The following is a 16,782-nucleotide window of genomic DNA, read 5'->3' on the forward strand; positions in this document are numbered from 1 at the left end:
TAGAAGGGCTTCTAGGAACCCCAGTAGCACACACAAAAAATAAATAAATAAATAAATAAATAAATAAATAAATAAATAAAATAAACTGCCCTGTACCTTATTTACTTGATGCTGGGGCTGGCCCTATGCGTGTTCTATCTCTGAGCTACACTTCCCTGCCTCCCTCTCTCCCCGCAAAAAGGGCTTTATTTTGGGGAATATTCTACCTTTGAGTTACACTTCCCCTGCCCTATATTTTTATTCTTTATTATTATTTTTATTTTTTTTTTTTTGTGGTACTGGGGGTGGAACCCAGAGGCTTTCTACCTCCAGGCTATACTCCCAGACCTATTTTATATTTTATTTGGAAACAGAGTCTCACTGAGTTGCTGAGAGCCTCACTAAGTAGCTGAGGCTGGCTTCGAACCCGTGTGATCCTCCTGTCTCAGCCTCCCAAGGGCAGGTATTACAAGCGTGTGGCACCACGCTCGGCTTTTAATTATTCTTTATTTTGAAACAGGGTCTCACCGAGTTGCCAAGGGCCTCAGGAAGCGGCCGAGGCTGTCCTCGAACCGCGGTCCTCCTGTCTCAGTCTCCCAAATGCTGGGATGACAAGAGTGCGCCAACACGCCCGGCTTTAAAAAAAAAAAAAAAGAAAAGAAAAGAAAAAAGAAAGGCTTTTTATTTTTCACTTTGAAACAAGCTATCCCCTTAGTTGCTGAGGCTGGCTTCAACCCTGTGCTTCTCCTTGGTCTCAGCCTCCGCAAGTCCTGGGGGAGGGGCACCGGGCCCTGGGGGCTTCACGGGGGGGATGGGCGTGCGTGCCTGCGCGCGCGTGCGCGTCGGGGCCCCGCGCCGCGGCGGCGCGCCCTGTTTTGTTCGGGCCCCGTGGCACGCGGCCGGCGAGGCGCGCGGGCCCTTTAAGAGCCGCCCCGACGGGATCAAAACAAAAAGGCGGCGGCGCGGCCACGTGACCGCACAGCTGATTTCCGGCCCCGCCCCCGCCGCCCGGTGTCAGCGCCGCCGCCCGCGCCCGCCGGGCCCGCCGCCCATGGCGCAGCCCGCCGCGCCCGCGCCCGAGCCCGGCGGCCCGATCCGCGTGGAGCACGACCGCCGGCGCCGCCAGTTCTCCGTGCGCCTCAACGGTACGCCTTTGTCCCCGCGCGCGGCCGCCCGCGCCTCAGTTTCCCCATCCGTGCAGTGCGGCGGGGTGGGAGGGGGCCCTGCGGTGGGGAGGGCTGTGCCCCGCAAGCCTGAGGGGACCCAGCCTGCGCGCGCGCGCGTGTGTGCGTGTGTGTGCGCGCGTGTGTGTCTGTTGTCTAGCAAGGCTGATAAACTTGAACCAAGCATATGTGTGTGTGTCTAGCAAGCCTGGTCAACTCGGACTGAGCGTGTGTGTGTGTCTGTGTGTGTGTCTAGCAAGCCTGGTCAACTCGGACTGAGCGTGTGTGTGTGTCTGTGTGTGTGTCTAGCAAGCCTGGTCAACTCGGACTGAGCGTGTGTGTGTGTCTGTGTGTGTGTCTAGCAAGCTGGTCAACTCAGACTGAGCGTGTGTGTGTGTGTGTGTGTGTGTGTCTGTCTGTGTGTGTGTCTAGCAAGCCTGGTCAAGTCGGACTGAGCGTGTGTGTGTGTCTGTGTGTGTGTCTAGCAAGCCTGGTCAAGTCGGACTGAGCATGTGTGTGTGTGTCTGTCTGTGTGTGTGTGTCTGTGTGTGTGTCTAGCAAGCCTGGTAAACTCGGACTGAGCGTGTGTGTGTGTGTCTGTGTGTCTACCAAGCCTGATAAACTTGGACCAAACATTTGTCGTGCACGTGTGTGTGTGTGTGTGTGTGTGTCTAGCAAGCCTGGTAAACTCGGACCAAACATTTGTCATTTGTGTGTGTGCGTGTGTGTCTAGGAAGCCTGATAAACTCCAACAGAGCATATGTGTGTGTGTCGTCTAGCAAGGCTGATAAACTTGAACCAAGCATATGTGTGTGTGTGTGTGTCTAGCAAGCCTGGTAAACTCGGACTGAACGTGTGTGTGTGTGTGTGTGTGTGTGTGTGTGTCTAGCAAGCCTGGTAAACTCGGACTGAGTGTGTGTGTGTGTGTGTGTGTCTAGCAAGCCTGGTAAACTCAGACTGAGCGTGTGTGTGTCTGTGTGTCTACCAAGCCTGATAAACTTGGACCAAACATTTGTCGTGTGTGTATGTGTGTGTGTCTGTTGTCTAGCAAGGCTGATAAACTTGAACCAAGCATATGTGTGTGTGTCTAGCAAGCCTGGTAAACTCGGACTGAGTGTGTGTGTGTCTGTGTGTATGTCTAGCAAGCCTGGTAAACTCGGACTAAACATTTGTCACTTTGTGTGTGTGTGTGTGTGTGTCTATCAAGCCTGGTAAACTCAGGCTGAGTGTGTATTTCTTTGTGTCTGTGTGTGTGTGTGTGTCAAGCAAGCCTGGTAAACTCGGACTGAGCGTGTGTGTGTGTGTGTGTGTGTGTGTGTGTGTGTGTCTGTGTCTACCAAGCCTGATAAACTTGGACCGAACATTTGTTGTTGTGTGTGTGTGTGTGTGTGTGTGTGTGTGTGTGTGTCCGCATTCTACCTCCGGGCTGCAACTCCAACCCCTTGTGATGGTTTATTTTGAAGCAGGGGCTGGGGAGGCTGGCCTGCCTCACACTTGCCCCCTCCCTGTCCCAGCCTCCTGGGTAGCTGGGATGCCTGGCTGGCAGGCAGGCGATCTTGTCCTGGGGCGCCCCCAGGGGCGTCCAGACCTCCTTTTTTTGTTTGTTTGTTTTGGTGGTACTGGGGGGTGAAACCCAGAGGCTTTCTACCTCCGGGCTATAATCCCAGACCTTTTTTTATATTTTATTTGGAAACAGGGTCTCACTAAGTTGCTGAGAGCCTCACTCAGTAGCTGAGGCTGGCTTCGAACCTGTGCGATCCTCCTGTCTCAGCCTTCCAAGCGTGTGGATTACAAGCGTGCGCCACCACGCCCGGCTACCTCCATTTTTTTGAACAGAGTCTTGCTAAGTGACTGAGGCTGGCCTCAAACCTGTGATCCTCCGAGAGTCCCACCTCCTGAAGACTGCACTGGGCTGCATTATTTAATCCAAGTCCTCATTTTCTAAGTTTTTACCAGCCCACTCCCTAGGAGGCCCGAGGGGACTGGAAACAGAATTACTGCCTGGAGGTCCCTGCTGTGCTCCTGGGATGTTCCAGGCTCTTAGACATCACTGTGGCCGTTTCCTAGGAGGCGAGGTGGAGGCCCCCAAGTGGAGGCAGAGCTGGGATCCCATCCGCCGCACCTGACTCTAGAACCCACACCTGCGGGCGGTCAGGAGCGCCTGGGCCTCCGGTGTGGGTGCTGGGCCGCCGCCACTGCTGTGGGGCACCCAGTGCCATCCAGGCGGGACCTTGTGGATTTTCAAATCCTCTTTTCTGAGGTTTGCCGAGTTCCAGGGAGGTCTGTTTTCCCTGGCAGCTCGGGAAGGCCCAGTGGTCAGGCTCACAGAGAGAAGGGAAATGGGCACCCCCAAAGGACGAGCCCTCAGGGCTGCCTACAGTTGGACCATGTTCTTTTTTTCTTTTTGGTACTGAGGATTGAACCCGAATGTTCTAGCTCTGAGCTTACACTCCCAGTACTTTTTATTTTTATTTATTTATTTGATTACTTATTTGCAGTACTAGGGGTGGAACCTAGAGGATTCAACCTCTGAGCTATACCTCCTTCTTTCTTTATTTTTGTATTCTTTATTTTGAAACAGTGTCTCGCTGAGTTGCAAAGGGCCTCACTAAGTAGTAGCTGAGGCTGGCTGCGAACCAGCAAACCATGATCCTCCGTTTCCTAGGAGGCGAGGTGGAGGCCCCCGAGTGGAGGCAGAGCTGTCTCAGCCTCCCGAATGCTGGGATTACAAGCGTGGTGGTGCCCCACCACGCCCGGCTCTTATTTTTTAGTTTGAAACAGGGTCTCACTAGGTTGCTGAGGCTGGCCTTGAACCTGCGATTCTCCTGTCTCAGTTTGCCAAGTACTGGGATTATAGACCTGTATCATCAAGTGGGGCTTCAGACCGTGTGTGTGTGTGTGTGTGTGTGTGTGTGTGTGTGTGTATTTTTTTTTTTTTTTTTTTTGGCAGTACTGGGAATGGAAGCCAGGGGCATTCTACCTCCAAGCTACACCCACAGCTCTTTTTTTTGTGTGTGTGTGTGTGGGTCTGGGGATGGAATCCAGAGGCATTTAACCTCCGAGCTACACCCCCTGCCCAGTTTTTTATACTTTATTTTGAAACAGGGTCTCACTTAGTTGCAGAGGGCTTCACTTAGTAGCGGAGGCTGTCCTCGAACCTCCATCCTCAGGTCTCAGCCTATTTTTTATTCTTTATTTTGAAACAGAGTCTCACTAAGTTACAGAGGGCCCCACTAAGTAGCCGAGGCTGGCCAGCAACCTGTGGTCCTCCTGTTTCAGTCTCCCAAGTACTGGAATTACAAGCATGCGCCACCACGCCCAGTTTAGACCTTATTCTTAAATTTGCCCCCTTCTAGAATCTGTGGCTAACACCAGGCTTGGCCAGGAATCCTCCCAGCCACGCCTCAAGGAGGGGAAGGAGGCCAGAGGCCTGAGGCCAGAGGCCGTCAGCTCCTGTTCATGCACAGCCCAGGGCAGGCCTTCAGGTTGATCAGAGGGCTGGGGCTGGGCTTGTACCCAAGGGGAAGGGACTGTCTGGTCTGAGATCCACCCAGGCCTGCCCTAGCAGGGACTGACTGAGGCTTTCCTTGGGCCTCAAGCCTATGAGTAACCCTGGAGGCCAGGCCGCTGTGTGCCTTGCAGGCTGTGAGTACCGGGCTAAGCAGCTGCATTTATTTATTCATTTATTCATTTATTAAATTGTGGTACCGAGGATGGAACCCAGGGGCATTCTACCTCTGAGCTACATGCCCTATTTTTTATTCTTTATTTTGAAACAGGGTCGCACTGAGTTGCAAAGCACTCGCTAAGTAGCTGAGGTTGGCCACGAACCTGGATCCTCCTGTCTCAGCCTCCCGAATGCTGGGTGGGATGACAAACGAGTGCCACTACTCCCGGCCCAGGGAAGCAAATTGCCTCTCTGGATTGCCTCTTTCATCTCAAGGTGGAATGGTTGGAATATGGTCCGCTGTTATCTGTTGAGCACCTACTGTGTGCTCAACATAAGTTGTAAAGGATCAACCAGTGTAGTGGCGTATGCCTCTCATCCCAGTACTTGGGAGGCAGAGACAAGAGGATCACAGGTTCAAGGCCAGCCTCAGCAACTTAGGGAGAGCCTGTTTCCAAAGAAAAAAATAAAATAGGGCCATGAGTGTAGTACAGGGAAAAAAAAAAAGTTTTAAACTACCCTAGAAAGCAAGGACTCTGAGCCTGTGCTGTGATGCATGCCTGTAATCCCAGCAGTTGGGAGGCTGAGTCAGGAGGATCTCAGGTTTGAGGCCAGCACCGGCACCTTAGCAAGATTCTGTTTCAGAAGAAATTATTAAACCAGGCGTGGTGGTGCACACTTGGAATCCCAGCATTCGGGAGGCTGAGGCAGGAGGATCGCAGGTTCGTGGCCAGCCTCAGCCACTTAGTGAGGCCCTCCGCAACCCAGTGAGACCCTGCCTCAAAGTACAGAATAAAAAATAGCTCTGCCTCCTGGTGAGTGACTGGTGGCGCCCACTCTGTGCCAGTTTGGGGATCTTAGAGCGCAGTCCTGATAAGGGCCTAGGGCGGTGCCTGTCCCCTAGAGCTGAGATAGTGGCACCCACAGGCCCGGCTGCCCTGGCCCGGCGGGCGAGCACCCTGAAGTAACAGTGTGGCTGGTGGGGATGCCCTCAGGCCTGTCCTGCTGCTCCATGATGGAAGCCGCGGACAGGCAAGGGAATGCCTCTGCTGAGGTGGTATTGGGGTCACCTAAAATGAGGAGGGGCCCACCTGGGATGGGGGGGGCAGGGTGAGCAGCAGCCCTCCGGTGGTCTCAGCCTCCCGAATGCTGGGATTACAAGTGTGCGCCACCACGCCCGGCTTATTTGTTATTCTGTATTTTGAAACCAGGCCTCACTAAGTTGTGGAAGGCCTCACTAAGTAGCCCAGACGGTCTCAGCCTCCCAGCTACTGGGATTCCAAGTATGTGCCGCCACGCCCGGCTGAGAATCTCGGTAATTTCTGAGGCCGGCCTGTGCGCCTGCCTTTCTTGTTTATCTGTCTCCTCCCCTGTCAGCTTCACAAGTGCAGGGCTCCTTGTCTGTCCTGATCCTGCCTGTGTGTCCAGCACCTGAATCACTGCCTCTGGCCCCGTAAACACTGGATGGATGAGCCAGGCATGGTGGTGCACACCTGTAATTTCAGTACTTGGGAGGCTGAGACTGGAGGATTGCAGGTTCATGGCTAGCCTCAGAAACTTTTTTTTTTTGGTGGGGTACTGAGGATTGAACTCAGGGGCATTCTAATACCTCTGAGCTACACTCCCAGCCCTTTTTTATTTTTATTTATTTATTTATTTATTTATTTATTTATTTATTTATTTATTTAGTGGGTCTGGGGGTGGAACCCAGGGGCATTCGACCTCCGAGCTACACCTCCTGCCCTGTTTTTTATTATATATTTTGAAACTGGGTCTCACTGAGTTACAGAGGGCCTCACTAAGTAGCTGAGGCTGTCCCTGAACTGCAATCCTCCGATCTCTCAGCCTCCCGAATGCTGGGATTATAAGCATGCTGGGATTATAAGCATGCTGGGATTATAAGCATGCTGGGATTATAAGCGTGCGCCACCACGCCCGGCTACCTTTTTTTTTTTTTTTTTTTTTAATTTTGAAATAAGCTCTCACTAAGTTGTTGAGAGCCTCACTAAGTTGCTGAGACTGGCCTTGAACCAGCGATCCTCCTGTCTCAGCCTCCCAAGTACTGGGATTACAAGTGTGCCACAATGGGGGAGGGGGGCTCAGCCTCAGAAACTTAGTGAGGCACTCTGCAACATCGAAAGACTTTGTTTCAAAATAATAATAAAATAAATCTGCAACTTTCAAAATAAAAGAATAAAATGGGGCTGGAGGTATAGCTGGGAGGTAGAATGCCCCTGGGTTCCATCCCAAGTACCCTCCCACACAAAAATAAATAAATAATTAAAATATCAAATCACATAGGGACGGGGCTGTAGCTCAGAGGTAGAATGCGTCTGGGTTCAATCACCAGTACCAGACACACACACACACACACACACACACACACTTTGGATGGTTCAGTCGATGAATAGGTGGATAGGGGAATGTAGATGGATCGATGGATGAGTGGGTGGGTGGATGGATCCGTGGTTTAGTGGATGGTTCAGCGGGTATGTGGATGGATGGATAGACGGATGAATGGATGGATGTGTGGATGGATAGATGGATGGGTTTGTGGGTGGGTGGATGGATGGATCGATTGATCGATCGATGGGTTTGTGGATGGATGGATCAGTGGGTATGTGGATGGATAGATGAATGAATGGATGGATCGTGGATGAATAGATGGATGAATCAATGGGTTTGTGGATAGATGGATAGATGGATGGATCGATCGGTGGGTTTGTGGATGGATGGATGGATGGGTGTGTGTGTGTATGGATGGATGTGTGTATGGATGGGCTGGTGGGTGTGTGGATGGATGGGCGGGTGGGTAGGCAGGTGGCTGATTCGATGGACAGCTGGTGAATGGGTGGGTGAGTGCACAGTGGTTGATGAGTGGATAGTCAAGTGGACAGACAGGCGGGAACTAAAAACCGATGCACGGAATCTCAGCTCCACGTTTTCGGGAGGGAGTTGGGGTGTCTGGAGCGCTGCTGTCCCGGCAGAGTGTGACATTCTGCTTGCCGTGCCCAGCATCGGTTTCTCATGGACTTTGGGCCACAGCCCCTGGTCTTTGCTCATCCGGCCAGGCTCCAGCAGGCATCCGGAGCAGCCGGTGGCCCTGCCTCTCAGTCTTTGGTTTGTGTGCGGTGCTGGGGTGAGCAGGGCCTGTGCTGGGCGGTGCTGACTGCGGAGCCACGGCCGGCGCTCCTGCCTTATCTTTCTCTGCTATTATGGTAGAGTTGCTGGGCCCTGCTCTGGGTCCAGAATTGGACCTTGAGAATCCCAGTGGCTTAGGTGAGGACCCAGAGAACAGGCCGGGTGTCTTTGGGGCGCTGAGGGGGGCAACAGTGGCGGGGTTTATACAGTGCCTGCTTTGGCCCATGTCTCTGGCCAGCTGGGGTGCCGGGTCCTTCCGCTGGGCCCTGCAGGACTTCCCCCTGCCGGCCCCGCCTCACCTCTCTCCATCCCAACCCTCCAGGGTGTCACGACCGGGCAGTGCTTCTCTACGAGTATGTGGGCAAGAGGATCGTGGACCTTCAGCACACCGAGGTCCCCGACGCCTACCGTGGACGCGGCATCGCCAAGCACCTGGCTAAGGTAGGGAGGGCGGCAGGTTGGGGGGGCGCCTTCTTGCTCGGCCTGCGTGGCTCTGGCTTGCGTGGCCCGAGTGCAGGCCCACAGGCCCACCCTGCCAACGGGGCTCAGCGGGCAGTGGGTGGTGTTGGGTGGTGTAGCCACCCTCCTTGGCCCTCTCCGGCAGGTGGCAGCAGTTCGGGCCCAGGCTCCTGATCTGCAGAGCCCCGGGCAGCCCGTCCTCTAGGGAAGCCACGCCGTGGCCTGGTTCCGTGCTTGACCTTAGGGCCAGACACGCGGCAGTGCTTGCTAAGTCCTTGTGGAGCAAATAGATGAGGGGCCAATTCGGTGGGCTCCGGCCGCCCGCCCGCCCCACCTCTGGTCCCATCCCCAAGCTAGCTGGGCGTGGTGGTGCACGCTTGTCATCCCAGCACTTGGGAGGCTGAGACAGGAGGATCGCGCAGGTTCGAAGCCAGCCTCAGCTACTTAGTGAGGCTCTCAGCAACTTAGTGAGACCCTGTTTCCAAATAAAATATAAAATAGGTCTGAGAGTGCATCCCAGAGGTAGAAAGCCCCTGGGTTCCATCCCCAGTATGGCAAAAAAACAAAAACAAACTGCTTGGACTGGGTTTGGGGTTGGTGAGGGCGGTCAGAGCAGCCGCAGGAATGGCCTTCAGGGCCCCCAGGAGCCCGCGCCAGTTCTATGGGCCTGCTGATCCGCGGGGGGATTTCCCGGGCTCTGACAGCGCTCCCCCTCTGCCTGGCCCCAGGCCGCCCTGGATTTCGTGGTGGAGGAGAACCTGAAGGCGCATCTTACTTGCTGGTACATCCAGAAATACGTCAAGGAGAACCCCCTGCCGCAGTACCTGGAGCGGCTGCAGCCGTAGCCCTGGCAGCGGGCGGAGCATTCCTGCCGCCACCACCGGACCGCCGCCTGCCCTCAGGAACCCGCGCCCGCTGGGACGGGCGCAGAGTTATTTTTGTAAGGACGCACGCCTGTGGTCCCTTAGGAGGATGGCCGGGACGCACAGAAGGCCCGTCGTCACCCCGTCCTGCAGAGACCGCAGCTTTGCAGGGGCCTCCCGGGTGCGCTGGGCCCCCACCCTTAGGGGGAGCAGGAGGCCAGCGTGACACCTGCCACCGCCACCACCGGAGGCAAGCGGAGCCGCCGGAAACTGGGTGCCAACCCCGGGGGTGTGGTGCAAGCCTCAGCTCCACCCGTGTGACCCCATGCTCCGACCAGGGTGCCCTGGTGCGGGAGATGGAGGAGCCCCGTTGGCGGGCAGGGATCCCTGATGTGACAGAGGAGAGCGGCCAGGCCCTGGCCCAGACTCAGCTGTGCGCGCGTGGGCACGGCAGCGCGCTCGGGTGTGGGAAGTGGACCGGTGCGCCAAGGGCGGCAGGTCTTCCTCTCCTTATGCCTCTCTTACGTTGGCTCTGCAGGAAATCAAGGTCCCCGCAGCCAGGCCTCTACGTTTGTCTGCTGGGAGACCGCTCCAGGGCTGGCGCGGGCTCTCGAGGGGCTCCGGGCCACCTGCCTGGGCTTTCTCAGACCTGAAGGCCCATCCCAGGAAGGACTCCAACCCTCTGGTCAGCCCTGCAGAGTTCAACTCAGAGGTGGGGGAGGCGTGCCGTCACCCGACAGGAAGGATAGGGCCGCAGGGATTGTCTCTGCACAGCGCGTTTTCCTCGGCCGTGTCTGGCTGGGGCCAGGCACATTCTTGGAGTCCCTGGGCCCTGCCCCCGCCACCTTTTCCGGTGACAGTCTGGGAACACGCACCTGCACCTCACTTCTGTGCGACTCGCCTTTCCGGGCTGGTGAGGGCTCCGGGGTGTGACCTCCTGAGTCCTGTTTTCCTGTAAAGGTCAATTCTGTCCCTGCGCCTCTGTGGAGCTGGTGGGTGGCCCCGTTTTGGGTTGAGGGACATCAGCCGACAGTGACTCCCCTTTCTAGGCCTCTAGGGGTGGCCGGGGCTGGGCCCGCTGCTCAGGGAGGGGCTGGCTGGGACGTCCCATACTTCCCTCTGGTGCTGGTTGGGCTCAGAGTGCCGGTTGCCATGGCAGCTCCTCCCATCCTGCCGCACTGGCCTGTGGGTATCTATCTTTTCAACTCTCCTCTTTAGAACCTAGACCCCAGCTCTCCTGCCCCGGCCACAGTGCGCAGGAGTTTGTCCCAGGCCTCTGCACACACGAGGAGGCCTGGCAGCTGCCTGTGAGGGTCCCTGTGTTCAGGGCCCCCGGTCCCCACCATGGTGACTCACAGGCCTGGACCAGCCCTGGTCACTGCTCTAAGCATCCTCACTCCTGCATCCCAGTCCTTGGCCCAGTGCTGGGTACTCCCACTCTGGCCTCCAGGAGTTCCTGGGGAAGCCCAGGTCAACTCCAGCCCTTCCTGCCAGCCTTGTCAGCTCTGTTCGCAAAGGGCCCCTCCGAGGGGCCAAACAGACCCTTGGGTCTCCCAGAAAAAAGTGCAGCTGCGGTGCCCGCGCCCCGGGTCAGGTCAAGAAAGCCAGCCATCTGTGGGGCACACCTATAATCCCAGTGCTTGGGAGGGTGAGGCAGGAGGATTGCAGGTTTGAGGCCAACCTCAGCAACGAAGTGAGATTCTCAAAAACTTAGCGAGACCGTGTTTCAAAACAAATAAAGGGCTGGGGGTAGAGCTCAGAGGTAGAACACCCCTGGGTTCAACACCCAGTACCAAGGGAAAAAAAGCTGGTTGTAGCCCCCAGAGAAGACACAGGTGCCTCCTCCCTTCCTATCCACCTGGGCAGGACCTGGGCTGCCCATTCATGCCCTCGGTGCCTAGGGTCACCCTCCACACCCACACATCCCTGGACCACAGAGGAAGGTCCCCGTGCCCCTGAGCCTGCCCACAGGAGGGTCGCCATGGCAGCAGCCTGAGACCCCCATGGGAGGCTCCAGCGGACCAGCACAGGCCTGGCCCTGCTCAGAGATCCCACACACCGTCCCGACAGTGGGCCACCCCATGGCCACAACAGCTGTGGACCCACAAAATGTCCAGTACTTGAAGAGGCGGCCCAGGCCCCGGGTGGGCCTGTCCCGGGTCTCAGGTGACCCGTGCAAGCCCCCTCCTCGGGCTGCCTTAATGCACCGCTGACCCCGCTCCGGGGCAAAGCACACAGATTGCAGCAGCAATAACCACAACCCCGGGTCACCCCCTCTGGTGCTACCCCGTCCGCCCGCACCCCCTGCTGACCCACGTCGTTCCAGAAGCCCTCAGTCAGGCGCTGGTCACTCGGGGCCTCCGGGAGCCCAGGGGCTGAGGGACACCGGCCCCTCTCCCCCAGCAGACCCCAAAGGTCCACCGTCGTCTTGCTGGGTTTAACCTTGTTGTGTCTCTCTCTCTCTCGTGCCCGGTCCCCACAGGCGGTAATGTACGTACGTGCCTTTCCTACTCAGGACCTGTCCCCCATGGTATCTGGGTCAAGGCAGCGTCTACACCCGCTCCTTGGTCACTTTTCAGATTCCTGAATACACTGCACATTAGACATGCATTTCAATGACAGCCCGGCCTACCTGGTGCCGCGGCCTGCTCCCAGGAGAGCCACACGGCCCTCCATCCCCACAGCCCCGAGGTCAGCCTCTTGACTCACCAGCACCACCCTTTCCAGGTGGAAAGCCACCACGCATGCGTGGCATTACCCCCCACCCCATGCACACACACATACATACACAACACACCACCTGATCTGATTGCTGGTAGGTGTGTTCCATATCAGGATCCAGCCTCCCCCGGGTCATGGTCCAGCTACACCACCAGGTTCTCAGTTGCCTGAGAAACAGCCTTTGAGGATTTCCTGGGGAAAAATTGTGATATCCCATCAGCTTTTCCTTAGGGGATTTCTGGTCAGAACAAGGAGGTGGGTCCAGCATCGGGTGAACACAGGCCTGCCCCTGGAGGCAGCTGTGAGCTCACCCGCAGGGCGGCCCCGGGGAGGTGGCCGGTTCCTGAACTGCCATTTTTTTCCTCCTGGTCCCCACTCCGTATGCTGTCTACCCAGCAAAAGAAGAGGCACAGCGGTCACCAAACCCTTCACTCTTACCCCACTTAATTCTCAACCATCCCAGGAGATACCAGTTATTGGGCTTAGTCGACAAAGACGGAGGGCCAGGGTGGGGAGTCCCTAGCCTGTAGCCCATAGAGAGGGGCAGCGTGCCAACCCAGTTCCCATCCTCTGGGTGACAGGCCTGGCTACGTGACAGATGGTCTCAGAAAGCAATACCCAGATAAAACTTCCTTGCTCCTCCAGAGCTGAGCCGGGCTCTGTCTCAAGCCACGAGATGTATGGCCCATCCAGAGTCTCCCACCAGTCTGCAGAAGGTGGGTTGTACCCGCAGCGGAAGTCGACTGCAGGAAGGTTCCTGGAGCGCCTGGCCCTGCGCCCACGCCACCCTTCTCAATTCAGGATTCTCCGATTTCTTCAAGTCCTCCCGGACATCATTTTATCATTGTACTATTCTCAGGGTCCTAATCCTTCCAGATCCGTGCCCTAAATAAATTTCACGTGTAAGAGATCCGGCAGGGCTGTGGCTTCTACTTTGGAACTCCGCAGCCTGCAGGATCAGGTTTAGGGTGATGTTTTCAGTTGTGTCCGTCTGATGGCTACAAGACAATAAAGATACTTTCCAGGTTGTTGAAGCTGCTCTGAGTTTCTCCTGGCGCCTCCTGCTGAATCTCTAGTGTGGGTGAGAAGCCACTGCAGCTTGCTGGGTGTTGCCCCCATGATTATGACTAAGGGCTACAGCTGTTTGGTCTCCCAGCCTCTTCCTTCAAAGGACACTTCGCTAAGGGACTTAAATAAGTGATACTGAGCTGGGCGCGGTGGCACACACCTGCAATCCTAGTACTTGGGAGGCTGAGTTAAGAGGATCACAGGTTCTGGACCAGCCAGGTATATAGGAGACGCTGTTTCAAAATAGAAAATAAGCCAGGCACATGCTTGTAATCCCAGCATTTGGGAGACTGAGACAGGAGGATCGTGGTTTAAGGATAGCCTCAGCTATTTAGTAAGGCCCTTTGCAACTCGGGTCCTGTTTGAAAATAAAGAATAAAAAATAGAGCTGGAGGTGTAACTTGGAGGTAGAATGCCCCTGGTTTCCATCCCCAGGACCACAAAAAATAAAATAAGAGCCATGTATGGTGGTGAACACTTGTAATCCCAGTACTTGGGAGGCTGTGATAGGAGGATCACAGGTTCAAAGCCAGACTTGGCAACATAGCAAGCCTCTAAGAAGCCAAGTGAGATCCTGTTTCAAAATAAAGAATAAAAAATAGGGCTGGGCCAATAGTTCAGTGGTAGAATACCCCTGGGTTCAATCCCCAGTACTGCAAAAAATAAAATAGGGCTGGAGTGTGACTCCCTTGGTTTCAATTTCCAGTACCATAATAAATAAAGTGAATAAAAACTAAAATAGGGCTGGAGGTGTATCTCAGGGGTAGAATGCCCCTGGGTTCAATCTCCAGTACCAGAATAAATTAAAAAAATAAATAAAAATAAAATAGGGATAGGAATGTACCTTGGAGGTACGATGCCCCTGGATTCAATACTCAGCAACACACACACTTTGTTTTATATATGTGAATGTGGAACTGGGAATTGAACCCAGAGGGCCTCTACCTCTGAGCTACACTCCCAGCCCTATTCTAGTTTTTATTTGTAAACAGGGTCTCACTAAGTAGCTGAGGCTGGCTGCGAACCTGTGATCCTCCTTTCTCAGCCTCCTAAGTACTGGGATTACAGGTGTGCGCCACCACACCCGGCTACACGCACACATTCTTTGAAGAGCTGGGGGTGTCGCTCTGAGGTAGATAGAGCACCTTTGGGTTTAACTCCCAGTACCAAGGAAGAAAGACAAAGGGTGGGAGGGGGGTAGAGAGAGATGAAAGCCATCCAGCTCTTGAAGTCCCGGAGGCCTCTGGGGTGGAGGCCAACATGGCAAGGGCCTTCCTGCTGCCTCTTCCCCGGGCTGGAGGTGGGAGAGCAAGAGAGAGGAGGCCCAAGCTCATCCTCTATCAAACCACGGCAGCACTAAGGCTTTGAGCTTCCAGGGACTGTTTTCCTTCTAACAGTGAGGTCATCTCTGCATTCCATCTAATGCGGACAGGTAAGCAATCCCAGGTTTCCAGGGCTGAGGGACTATTTCCCAGGCAGTCATTTCTGCTACCGGGAACCATATCATCCAGTGCAAAGTCAGAAAAATGGAAACCACCCAGGTGCTTCAGATAGAAGGAATTTAATGCAGGGTAATGGTTAGGGAAAACCCTCACTCCTGCCACCTCACTAAAATGAATTCCAAATCAGACATGGTGGCGCACACCTATAATCCCAGCACACGGGAGAGTGAGACAGGAGGATGACAGGATTGAAGCCAGTCTCAACAATTTAGCAAGGCCCTCTGCCACTTCGTGAAACTCTGTTTCCAAATAAAAAAATAAAAAGGGCTGGGAGTATAGCTCAGAGGAAGAATGTCATTGGTTTAATCCCCAGTATCCCCAAAGAAGAAAGACAGCTGAGCCGGGCGTGGTGGTGCACGCTTGTAATCCCCGCGCTTGGGAGGCAGAGACAGGAGGATCGTGCAGGTTCGAAGCCAGCCGCGCTTGCTGGCTTAGGAGACCCTGTTTCCAAATATAAAATGTAAAAAAGAGGTCTGGGAGTGTAGCCCGGAGGTAGAAGGGCTTCCAGGAACCCCAGTACCACAAAAAAAAAAAAAAAAAAGACAGCTGAGTATGGTGGAGCACGTTTGTAATCCCAGTACTTGGGAGGCAGAGATGGGAGGATCACAGGTTCAAGGCCAGCTTCAGCAATTTAGCAGAGGCCTTCTGTAACTTAGGCCCTGTTTTGAAATAACACAGAATTGGGGATGTAGTTCAGTGGTAGAGCATCCGTGGGTTCAATCCCTAGTCTGTCTGTCTGTCTGTCTGTCTGTCTCTCTCTCTCTCTCTCACACACACACACACACACACAAAGGCACACATACCAACCATAAAAAAAAGACAAATACAGAGGTGTCTTATTGCTTCCAATCCTCTGTCAGTGCTTCTGGCCAGCAGAAATAGAAAGTCCGCTGGCAAGGGTGCTGGCAAGTGTAGCTTGCAGGCTTCTAGCCTGCGATACAGAGGAGCAGCCTCAGGACAAATCACCAGGACAGGGGCTTGCTTGGGTACGGCCCATGAGGTCATGTCAATTCATCAATATGCAGACAAAGGATAATAGAGAACAATAGGGCTGGGGTGCAGATCACATCAGTGGTGCCAACACGTGCCGTGCCAAGCTTGCACTAGGCCCCGAGAGAGAGAGAGAAAGGGAAGATCCCCAGCTGGATACTGATTCTGATTTTCTTTCTTTAGGGGGGATTAAACTCAGGGGAATTCTACCTCCAAGCTACACCCCCAGAACTCTTTTATTTTTAAATTTGGGAATAGTAATAGTGTCCTGCAAGATTGATGAGAGTCACTACTTGCTGAGGCTGGCTTTGAACCTGTGATCCTCCCATCTCAGCCTCCCAAGTACCTGGGATGGCAGGTGTGTGCCTCCATGCCTAGTTGAGATTTCACATTTTTCTGAATTAGGGAGGGGTTGAAGCCCATGAGCCCCACAAGGCTTCTGGAGAGGGTCACCCCCGAAGGTGGTTCTTATTGGGAGAAACTTGGCGAGGAAGCACACAGTGGATTTGAGATGACGCTGAGACTGAAGAAGGAGACAGCCTCCCCACAGTTATTCTGGAATCTGGAAAAGGGAGGGTTGTCTCTGGATCTTTAATGGCCCCCAAAGGCCCATGTGTTGAAGGCTTGGTCACCAGCCTGTATTACTAATGGGAGGGGTGAACCTTTAAGATGTGGAGTCGCAGTCAGGCATGGGGGAGCATGCTTGTCATCGCAGTATACAGAAGAAGGATCGCAGGTTTGAGGGAAACCCAACGACTTAGACCCTCAGGAACTCAGTAAGACCTATTTCTTTTCTTTTTTCCTTTCCTTTTCTTTTTTTTTTTTTTTTTTTTTTTTTTGGTGGTACTTGGGTTCCTGGAAGCCCTTCTACCTCCGGGCTACACTCCCAGACCTATTTTTACATTTTTATTTGGAAACAGGGTCTCCTAAGCCAGCGTGCGCGGCTGGCTTCGGACCTGCGCGATCCTCCTGTCTCTGCTTCCCAAGCGCAGGGATTACAAGCGTGCACCACCACACCCGGCCTCAGTAAGACCTATTTCAAAATAAAAAATAAAAAGGGGTTTGGGTGTAGCTCAGAGGTAGAATACCACAAAAAAAAAAGAAAGAAAGAAAGAAAAAAAGGAGCCAGGTGTGGTGGCACACGCTTGCAAATCCCAGCATTTGGGAGGCTGACACAGGAAGATCGAGGTTTGTGGCCAGCCTCAGCTACTTTGTGAGGCACATTGCAA

At 54.4% G+C, this 16,782-nt stretch overlaps 1 protein-coding gene across 1 annotated transcript; it reads left to right on the top strand.

The window, feature by feature from the left end:
• Positions 1-1,030: 1,030 nt before the first annotated feature.
• On the top strand, positions 1,031-9,254 carry NATD1 (N-acetyltransferase domain containing 1; the record flags this gene model as incomplete). The annotated part of the gene is made up of 3 exons (XM_080713364.1): positions 1,031-1,124; positions 8,273-8,391; positions 9,138-9,254. The coding sequence occupies 3 exons, from the start codon at positions 1,031-1,033 to the stop codon at positions 9,252-9,254; spliced, it is 330 nt and encodes a 109-aa protein (XP_080569490.1).
• Between the last annotated feature and the right edge of the window lie 7,528 nt (positions 9,255-16,782).

The sequence above is a fragment of the Muscardinus avellanarius genome, assembly GCF_963383645.1.
Source record: "Muscardinus avellanarius genome assembly, chromosome: 16".
Taxonomy (NCBI): domain Eukaryota; kingdom Metazoa; phylum Chordata; class Mammalia; order Rodentia; family Gliridae; genus Muscardinus; species Muscardinus avellanarius.